Source organism: Egretta garzetta, unplaced genomic scaffold (genome assembly GCF_000687185.1).
Source record: "Egretta garzetta isolate BGI_Z169 unplaced genomic scaffold, ASM68718v1 scaffold7, whole genome shotgun sequence".
In the NCBI taxonomy this organism is placed as follows: Eukaryota; Metazoa; Chordata; class Aves; order Pelecaniformes; family Ardeidae; genus Egretta; species Egretta garzetta.
This window is the reverse complement of record NW_009260350.1, coordinates 502,352-511,736: the sequence shown is the minus strand read 5'-3', so window position 1 is coordinate 511,736 and position 9,385 is coordinate 502,352. Positions and strand designations below refer to the sequence as shown.

Sequence of the window (9,385 nt, the reverse complement as noted above, 5' to 3'; positions counted from 1 at the left end):
CGGGGCCCGGGGCGCGGCGTGGGCCCCGAGAACTGGCTGTGAGTGGTGACACCTGCGTGCCTGCTTGGCAGGCAGCTGCTCCTGCAACTTTGAATTCTCTTCTTCTTTGTTCAGTACAGACAACCATGAGTGATCGAAAGGCAGTGATCAAGAATGCGGACATGTCAGAAGAGATGCAGCAAGACTCTGTGGAGTGTGCTACTCAGGCCTTAGAGAAGTACAACATTGAGAAGGACATTGCTGCTCACATAAAGAAGGTAAATGTTTGTAGTGTCCTCATGAAATCTATGCACATGAAAAATCAAGCAGGGAGAATGCTGCCAGGCAAGTAGCTCTAGAGAAACAAGTTTCTAGAGACACTAGATAATCAAGCTGGACTTTCTGGGTAGGCTGGTGTCCTTATGTTCCTTCCCCCACCCTTTACGTGGACTTTTCCAGGTCTTTCTGCATTTCTCCTGTAGTGCTTTCTACTTGCGCCTTTTCTGCCCCTGCCCCATTGTCCAGGTGAAAAGAGTGTGGCAGCTGACTGTCCCTGTGACAGATGAGCTGGTACAAAACACAGGGGCTCTGTGAAACCTGTTTGAGAAGTGGTTGTTTTCTGACCTTGTAATAAGAAGTGGTTTTGTGGTTTGTTTCTCTTTTTTTTTTTTTTTTTTTTTTCCCCCTCCCAACCACATGCAAGACAAACTGTTCCTGCTAATACAGAACAGATGGTTCATAGCTTCCAGTCTGTCGGATTTTCTCACTGACTCCTACTGGGAGCCTGACTGAGCTGCAAGTAGCTGAAGGGTTTGCTTGAACCGAACAAAAACTCTTGCACAGTCTCGCAAAAAGTCTCTCCCATTGACGGCTGTTAGATACTGCAGTATGTAACCACTGACAGCAATGTTTTACTCGCCGTAGACTTGTGCGCACAAGTTTATCTGAGAGTCATCACAGGCTCCTGACTTCAGTGTGTAGGAAGAACATGGTCTCGTGACTGGTATCAAGGACGTAGCGGAGAATTTTCTGTCAAAGAGTCCTTTCCGCATCCTTGTTGAAAACAACCAGTGAAGTCAAAATAATGGCTTAATCTGTATGGAGTCAGAACAAGCAGTGACTTTCTTAAAAGTTAGAGATCACAGTATGACTTTTTGGGAAAAGTTACTTCCCTAAACACATTTTTAAGCTTATTCCTGCTCAGCTTGGAAGCACTTTTTTTTTTGTCTGACTAAGCAGCAGATGAGTTAAAATGACAGATGATCCTTGCACTTAAGACCATATGCTACTCCTTAATTGCCTTCTGAAAATGATACTTGCTTACAAGTGACATATCATTGCAAAAAAACCCTGTCAGACAGTATTAGTACAAGTCTCATGAAAATGCTGAATTCCTAGTTCTCTCTTCTGCAGGAATTTGACAAGAAATACAATCCCACTTGGCACTGCATCGTGGGGAGGAACTTTGGCAGCTATGTGACTCATGAGACCAAGCACTTCATCTACTTCTACCTCGGCCAAGTCGCTATTCTTCTCTTCAAGTCTGGTTAGAACCATGGACTGTTAACTGAACCTTGTACTGGGTTACAGGACTGCACACTGACTCCAGACAGCCTCCTACCTTCAGCCTTCCTGAGGAAAGAGACCTTGATCTTCAGGTCTCTTGTTGTATTGTTAATGGTCAGGGATTTTGCTGTAGCAGCTCGTATTTTCATTGTGGCTATAAAAAAGGCAAAAGTGTCTTCCTTGTATTTATTTTCTTTAAAATGACAGCGTCTTTGCTAATAAAAGTGTCAGAACAAGTTTATCCTTTGAGTTTTCTCTCCCCTTCTGCCCCCTTGGTGCTTGCATTCCCCTCTTTATCTGTGAATGAAGGAGGAACATCCCCACCTCCATTTTTCCCCCCAAATCCACAGCATCTGCATCCTGAGCTAATCTATGAACACGTCATTAGTCAGTCACTGAGAACAACAGAAGATATTTTCCCTGAGAGAAGAGAGACTGCTTTTCAAGTCTTGGTAAGCGTATTTTCAGCTTGGACAACCTCTGGTGCAACATCTGGAGTTTAGATACATGTTGCTTTTCTGATTTCAAATGAACTGGTGAGCTAAAAGCAAGTGTCCTTTCATCTCCCAATTTTCAGAATAGATACATTTTCATACTAGTTCATTACGCAGCTGTCACTTTAGAATGTACTTACACCTTCTCCAGATTTTTTTTTTTTTTTACTCTGTATCTTACAGGGGTGCTGCAGGAGCATCTGTTCTTCAACAGTTTAGTTTAAGGAAGAGAAGGAAATACACTTATTTTTACATGGAGATACGCATCTAGTACTGACAGAAAGATTTCATATGGAGGTGAGAACATGTCATCTCCCCCCAGAACATAGTGATGGGGTTATTCTTCAGGAAAAAAGCATCTTTCTTAGAAAGGTTAAAATACTAAGGGAAAAAAAGTTGATGCAGAACTGTTTTATTTCACAAGCTTTCCATTTATATTTGAAAGAAGTAAAAGTATCACAGGAAAAATCCCTTAGAGTCCATGTGACAAAGATAGTAACAGCTTAATAAAAGTCTAATAAATCCAAGTTACTCCTCACTGGTACCGTATCCTCCTTGAAGCTTAGTAAAAACAGGAGGCATCTTATCTGAAGAGTAGTCAGTCTATTTCTGTGTCTGCATCGCTGGTAACTGAAGTTGCTTCATCTGTTAACAGTGCTCAGTTTTGGCCGAGTCCTTTACATTGTACTTGAAGGGAAATGCAAGCGTAAGAAACGTCACAGGAGTCACTTCATCTTGCAGGTTTCTTGGGAGAAAAAAGGTAGCTGATGTTCCGGGTCTGACTGCTGAGCAAGCACCTGTTGCACAAGTTCTTAAAACTCCTCTTCAATCTTGACAGCATTAAAATTCCACAGCTTTCATATTCCTCTGGAAAATTAAACTTTCTGTGTTTTGCTACACAGTGGACTCATAGTTTGAAACCTGAGTGAATGGCAACAATGCCCAAGTTTAAATTCTGATAATCCACTTTTAAAAACCCTGCATCTTCTATCATTGCCTTCAACTCCTCCTGAAAAATAATAGTTCCGTAATTGTAACAACCTGAAGGCCTATAAAGCAGCTGCCTGCAAGTTTATGCTGGGACGGTGTTTTGTGTGTTAGTGAATTCAGAGAAATACTGTCTTACCTGAGGGGGGAAACGTCGGATGCTCTCCACGAGATACTGGTAAGACTTCCAGTCACCAGCAATAACCTCACCCAGAACAGGGATAACCTGGAAACTGTATAGATCATAGAGCCTGCACAGACAGACAGCAAATGTAGATTAATACAAACAAGTTCAAAACCAACCTCCTCCAACACAAGTTGATCTATGCTATGGAGTCTGTATTTGATTTTACAGGGCACAATGAGGTGGCCTCAAAGTGTCCCCATCTCTTATTCTGGTTGAGTACAAATAAGAGAGCCTCATGACATGGCTTAAAGCGTCACCATGTGCCTACCTGGAAAGAAGAGGGTTGCTGACGTGACTAAATTCGAGGCAGAGAAATCTTCCTCCGGGTTTCAGCACACGGTAAGCCTCCTGAAGCGCCTGAGACATAACAGATGTGGTAAGTTTGTTTCTGTAGAACAGCACCCGCCTATTACCACGTTATGTGATGGCAACTCAGTGATGAACTGAGGGGAGTAAAGAGAATCCTGATTGGCAGTCTCCAAAATGTACTTGTGGAGAAGCATCCCAAGACAAATACAAAACCGCCCTCCAAACAAACAACAAAACCAAACCAGAAAAACTCTTGCTGTTACATAAATAGATTTATACCAGGCTTTGTGTCGAAACTATGATGTCAGGTTTGCAATTTCTCTTCTTTTTCCCTATTCTTAGTTGATGAATGTTTGCCAGCACAGTTCTTGTAATTACAGACCAAACCCAAAAGGGAGAAGGTGACTCAGCTACAAGAAACTGAAAGTGAAAAGAAGGCATGATAGGTTTCGGTTTTTTAATCAAAGAAAAGATTTTACTCAGCTGTGAGGCACACCCAAAGGATCAAAAAAGAAATGATACTGGGTTTTGGATGAGCAATGTGTGAGAACAGGGACGAAACCTTTGGCTACTTTCAAAATTCTATCCTATATGCAAAATAAAACACCTAAGAAAAACCAAGGAAAAATTCTGTTTACAACTGTGTATTTTTTATACAGGAGCACAGCAGAGCTGTATTCAAGAACCTCTGCAGGTTTTTTATCTGCTTGGCTTCAACTGTTATGTTCCTAAGGGATAAAATATAAACACGATGGGAGCTCTGCGAAACAACTGGAGGCTTGGACATGTTTTGCATCAGGTCTCCAGGGAGCTATGCTACCGGACTGCTGTATCCATGAAGGCAAAGAGCCTGTGCTTCAGAAGGGTGCAGACGAAGCATGGTGAAAAGCCATCCACGTGAAGAGAAGTTCAAAAGGCATACAGTTCAAGGTGGTTTGGATCCAAATGCTGCACCTTCCACAGGAGTATTGCCAAGGTTGTACCACACTCCTCCAAAACACAGCTAGTCCAGCTAGACAGGTGATCTAACCTATCTGCACCCTCAAGACAGCCAGCCATTCTTGAAAGACAACATATCCTTTGCTTGTAACAAAGGATACTACTTACCCTAATTAAAATCATACTCATTCTTCATGGGAAACTCTAATACCAGACAGTGTAAAGACGCTGAACAGCAGTGGGCTGAGTGGCTTAGTTCAACGGCAGTGGTGGCAGCAGCCTACTGCTTCCCACTTTCTGCTCTGGGAGATCTGCTGGCTCAGGCAGGGAAACAGAATGGGGCAGGAAGCGCTGGAGCCACTGCGGGTGCGATATAGATCAGGTGCTTCAGGAAGATTTGAGACATGCAGACTGACTGCACTGTGTGTGTGCATATCCAGTCATATCACAGGTCAGAAGGTGGGGAGCAACTGTAGCATTCAGCCCTTTTTGCCTTAGGAAGAGATTGTGTGGCTTGCCATGCTGGAAGGACTGGGCGCAACTAGTATAAATTTAACTTTTTATGACAAAGGTGGGGCATTTAATTGCATTCTTCATTCAAACAAGATGCACACTACATGCCACTTATTTCAAATGTTTCAGGAGTAGACAACGATGTTCCTTTATCCAAAGGAGTTCCTCCTTTGCTTTCTCCGCTAGAATAAAAAACCTCAGGTGAACTGCAATGACCCCATGTCAGGATACACTACAGCAACTTACCAAATCAATACGAGTTACATTTCGGATTCCAAAGGCGATTGTGTAAACATCAAACTTATCATCATCAAAGGGCAACTCTTCAGCATTCCCAAGTACCCAGGACAAGCCTGTAGTAAAAGCCAAGGACACAGAATTGAACTTGGACTGCTCCAGAAAGACTAGAACTTATCTATTCCAGAAGGAAATGATTATTAGTAAAGTGATATTTAAAACTAATACTCCAAGTTTGCATTTTTGTTGGCAGAAACTGGTCTATACTCACAAACCTTTCAAGGCCCTGTACTGTACCGCTGTCTTTCAAGCAAAGTAGTTAATTTTGCAGATCAGCCAAAACATTCTTCTACATATACACGCATGTTGTGCTCACAGTGCCTTAGTCTGCTTTCACCCAAATCTTGCATCGTAGTGGGAAGCAACTGACTTTCCAAAAACTGGCTGCCATTTGTTTGTAGCAAAGTTGCAAAAAGAGAATCTCTTCTCAGAGAGTAACTATAAACAGTGATTAATGTCTTGCCATGCAACTATGGCCGAAACACTTAAAATACTTTGCTAGGAAGCTTCCATAGATTGAGGAACATGAAAAGCCACACTCCCTCCACCAGCACTATCATCCTGTTGCAGCTGTGTTTTGCTTCCCAAACCCCAGCGGATCAAGGCCGTATCTATCTGTGGAGCGTGGATGTCCAGGTTATTGGTACCAAAAATAAGACTGCTCAATTTAGAATTAATAGTTCTCAGAGTCAGTGTTTTTGGTGACTCAAATGCAAACCAAAAAAACTTAGAGAAAAAAACAGGAGTCTTTTGCAAGACATCGGCAGTTTTAAAGGGCACTATGCTAGAAAGCAATGTGGAGTAGAGCAAAACACAGCAGACAATACCACTTGTTGCCACAAGACATTCAAATTTCATATTTACAAAATATATATATTTATAGTTTTAGAAAGTATGTACGCAAAGCAGCATGCAATTAAAGCAGCAATTATTAGTGTTATTTAAACATAGACAGTTTGAAAAGACACATAAGAATTAAGCATCAAGAAAAGGTTTTGAGCAACAGGAAAACTGCCCCCCAGAATACACTGTGGTAAAATCACGGGTCAGGAGTTTTTAAGTGGATACCTAAAGGGGGCTGTTGGTGTCCAACAAGAGGAACTGGGGCACATGCAGTGCAGCCTACCACGCCTGCTGGCCAACATGCACAATCAGCAATGGTGCAACACGTGCTTCTTTTCGCCATGCACAGCCCCCACTGTTGGTGAATGTACATAGGAAAATAGCAAAAGAAAACTCTGCCCTCACAATTTTAAGAAAAACAATTTTAGACCTCAGACAATCAACAGAAAAGCAAGCTCAGAAATGAGGTTACTACAACAGGGAGGAATTGCATGAAAACCAAAAGGTAGGACATATTAGATGAGTATGTGCTAAACAAGGGAGTGAAAGAGAGCAAAAAGTCAGAACTGGGGCACAGTGGGGCATAATGCAGCCCTGGCAACACGAAGACAGTTGGGCTTCCACAGCTATGATGTACAGAGGAAGAAAATTAAAACTGTAAATACTTATTTTGAGAATTTGATGTCACAAAAATACCTACAAAGTGCAGCCAATTAAACAAAGTGCTTTATAGCAGCTGGGAGGCAGCATCAAGCTTTATTTCGGATCCTAAGCTACAGTCATAAAGCTTTCATACTTAGAATGTTGGTACAGTTCAGGTTTTCTCAAACTACGCATAAAAAGAGCTCTGGATAGGCTTGCAAGCTACTCAGGTAAGCATGATGCATGCAGTCTGCCAGAGCTGGAACAACCAATGCTTTCACCATTAGTTTGTTTTTTAAAGAAAAGGGAGAGGCAGGCAGGCAAAGGCCTGGGGTAACCTACCAGCAGGGAGCAGCTGAGCGAACCTATGCCAGCAGCTTATCTTTCAGCCCCTTTGTGCTTCTGAGCTGCTCTGTATATGTCCTTCAGCCTACACGATTTGTAGGCTGAAGCCCCACTGGGGGTGTGGGAGTAGGGCACAGTGAAAGGACATGCAGGAGATCTCATAACACACAGAGGCTGCCCAGGGCATACCTAATGGTGGCACCCAGGCAAACAAAGTTTGGGAACCTCCTGGTATACCTTACATAGCTAAAATATTTGCCAAATATCTGTAAATGAAGAGAGGATAAACAACTATCATACAAACGCTGAGCCACAAGCAGGACTTCTTTCTCTATGTCTTACTTCTTAAAATCAGGCTTTTCAATCAGGATTGGCGTGGTCCCCAACAAATTCTAGATATCAGTGAATTAATCCATTGACCTGCAAACTAACATTTAATCTTCAATTAAACTTCAGCTTCTCTGAGAATTATTAGCATATGCTCTAACTGTGGAAAGCATTACATGTTCACAATATCCTTTAGCTCTTGCATTTTTTATTTGCTGCCTTGATTATTAAAATACCTATTACAAGATCTTTAGCGTAATCATTTTAGGGCTGAGCTCTTTTGCATTATCTGCCTTAGTAAAATCAGATTTGTTAGCACAGCTGTAAACAGCAGGTTTAGATTATTTAACCAATTTTGAAGGATAGCTGGCTATCAGACCTCATGGACACTTCCATATATGCATTTCTGAAAGTTCAAGTATTATTCAAGAGGATCACTGTACATCTGAACAACACACTACATACATGCTCACTGAAAAAGTAACTCAACATCGGCAAATATGCAAGCACACAGCTATAGTATACACCATGTCTATATCATGTATACTGTAATCCTGAAGTGGTGATTACCTGATAACTATCATGCATCAAATTCTTGCTATCAGGCATGCTACTGAAATGGTACAATGCATGACTTACCTTCAGAGTAGCCAAGATGCTGTGCTTTCTGCTTCCCAACCTTTAACATTTCTTTGTTAATGTCACAGACCACCACTTGGGAATCCCCTAGTGACTTAAATTTGTCTTCCTGATAACTCTCAGAAATTTCCTGCCATGATAAATTCTGATGGTGCTTAAGCTTCCGTTGGAGCTGGCGTTCACGTACAGAGCGAACATAATTAATAAACCGAAAGGCAATATCACCTGCATTTGTTTTAAAAGAAAGATACATGTTTTGGCATGTTTCTTGACTCCAGGAAATTGGAAACATAAGGCTCTGAGCATCAAACTGAGTTAATTTTTTTCTCTCTCTCTATATAAAAATATACCCACCCACCCCAGTACAGAGAGACAAAGAGAGTATGTGTGTGTGTGTGTGTGTGTACATACATATAAAAATATGTCATGGGAACATATTAAATGCAAAGAGTCCATGACTTCCTACAACTGGAAAGTTTTCCATAACATGACGGCAGTACTGTAACACTTTCAGAACCTTAGAGCAAGCTATTACAAAACACAAGTAAGTTAGCTCTCAACCCTTCTCTGCGAAAATCAAGTAAATGCTTCACTAGTTTTAAAGACAGGGAACTGAGGGGAAAAAAAAAAAGGCTAGGCAACTTAATTCTGAGCAGACTTAAACTGTTCAAAAACAGCGTGGCATTGTCATGTGGAACTCACCAAAATTATTTACCTGTTCCTCCAGCAACATCAAGAAGAAGTGTTCCTGGGGAAGGGTTCATTTTATGCATGAGGATATCCTTCCACACTCGATGGATCCCTAGAGTCATTGAATCATTCATTACATCATATTTCTTGGCCACACTTTCAAAGACCTGGTAAACTACAAAGAAAGGACACAAGAATGAGATGCAATTTACTTTAAAATGCTCCTGTGGAACTAAAATGTGTCTTTTATTGCCTCGTGGAGGTCTGCCACCATGTGTAACTGAAAAAAACCCACCTGAAAACTCCTTACAAAAAATATGATCGAATCCTACTGAGCTTGTTGCCTGACAAACGTCTCTTTGGAGAAACACAGCCTCTTCCCGTTACCCTGCCGGAGCCGAGGGGAAAAAATCGAGAGGCGTAACACTGCTACTATTTACCGAGGCTCCCGGTAACGTCCCAAACCAAGGGCTCAGCTCCAAACACATCTCCAACACCCCTTCATCCCACAGCCGACGCGCGCCGGCTGCCCCGGAGCCCCGTTAGGTCCCAGTCCGCCCTCCCCCGGGGCGCCGCACGGCTCCACAGCGGACCCCGCCCCCGCCCTCACTTTTCTCCCTCCTCTCCG

At 42.2% G+C, this 9,385-nt stretch overlaps 2 protein-coding genes across 4 annotated transcripts; one reads left to right on the top strand and one right to left on the bottom strand.

Moving 5' to 3' along the window:
• Window positions 1–6: 6 nt before the first annotated feature.
• LOC104129856 (dynein light chain 1, cytoplasmic) lies at window positions 7–1,696 on the top strand. Its single transcript, XM_009642833.2, has 2 exons — window positions 7–257; window positions 1,393–1,696. Exons 1-2 carry the CDS (start codon window positions 126–128, stop codon window positions 1,528–1,530), a joined length of 270 nt encoding a protein of 89 aa, XP_009641128.1. The 5' UTR covers window positions 7–125; the 3' UTR covers window positions 1,531–1,696.
• A 785-nt stretch (window positions 1,697–2,481) lies between these two features.
• COQ5 (coenzyme Q5, methyltransferase) lies at window positions 2,482–9,379 on the bottom strand. Of its 3 annotated transcripts, none has more exons than XM_009642832.2 (7): window positions 9,368–9,379; window positions 8,783–8,932; window positions 8,068–8,292; window positions 5,221–5,327; window positions 3,482–3,570; window positions 3,166–3,277; window positions 2,482–3,048 (listed from the first exon to the last, which is right to left on the bottom strand). In XM_009642832.2, the coding sequence occupies exons 2-7, from the start codon at window positions 8,889–8,891 to the stop codon at window positions 2,947–2,949; spliced, it is 744 nt and encodes a 247-aa protein (XP_009641127.1). In that variant the 5' UTR covers window positions 8,892–8,932; window positions 9,368–9,379; the 3' UTR covers window positions 2,482–2,946. The 3 variants fall into 3 exon arrangements, with proteins under 3 accessions (XP_009641127.1, XP_035754213.1, XP_035754211.1); XM_035898320.1 differs by lacking the exon at window positions 9,368–9,379 and adding an exon at window positions 9,198–9,353; XM_035898318.1 differs by lacking the exon at window positions 9,368–9,379 and adding an exon at window positions 9,053–9,171.
• Window positions 9,380–9,385: the final 6 nt, after the last annotated feature.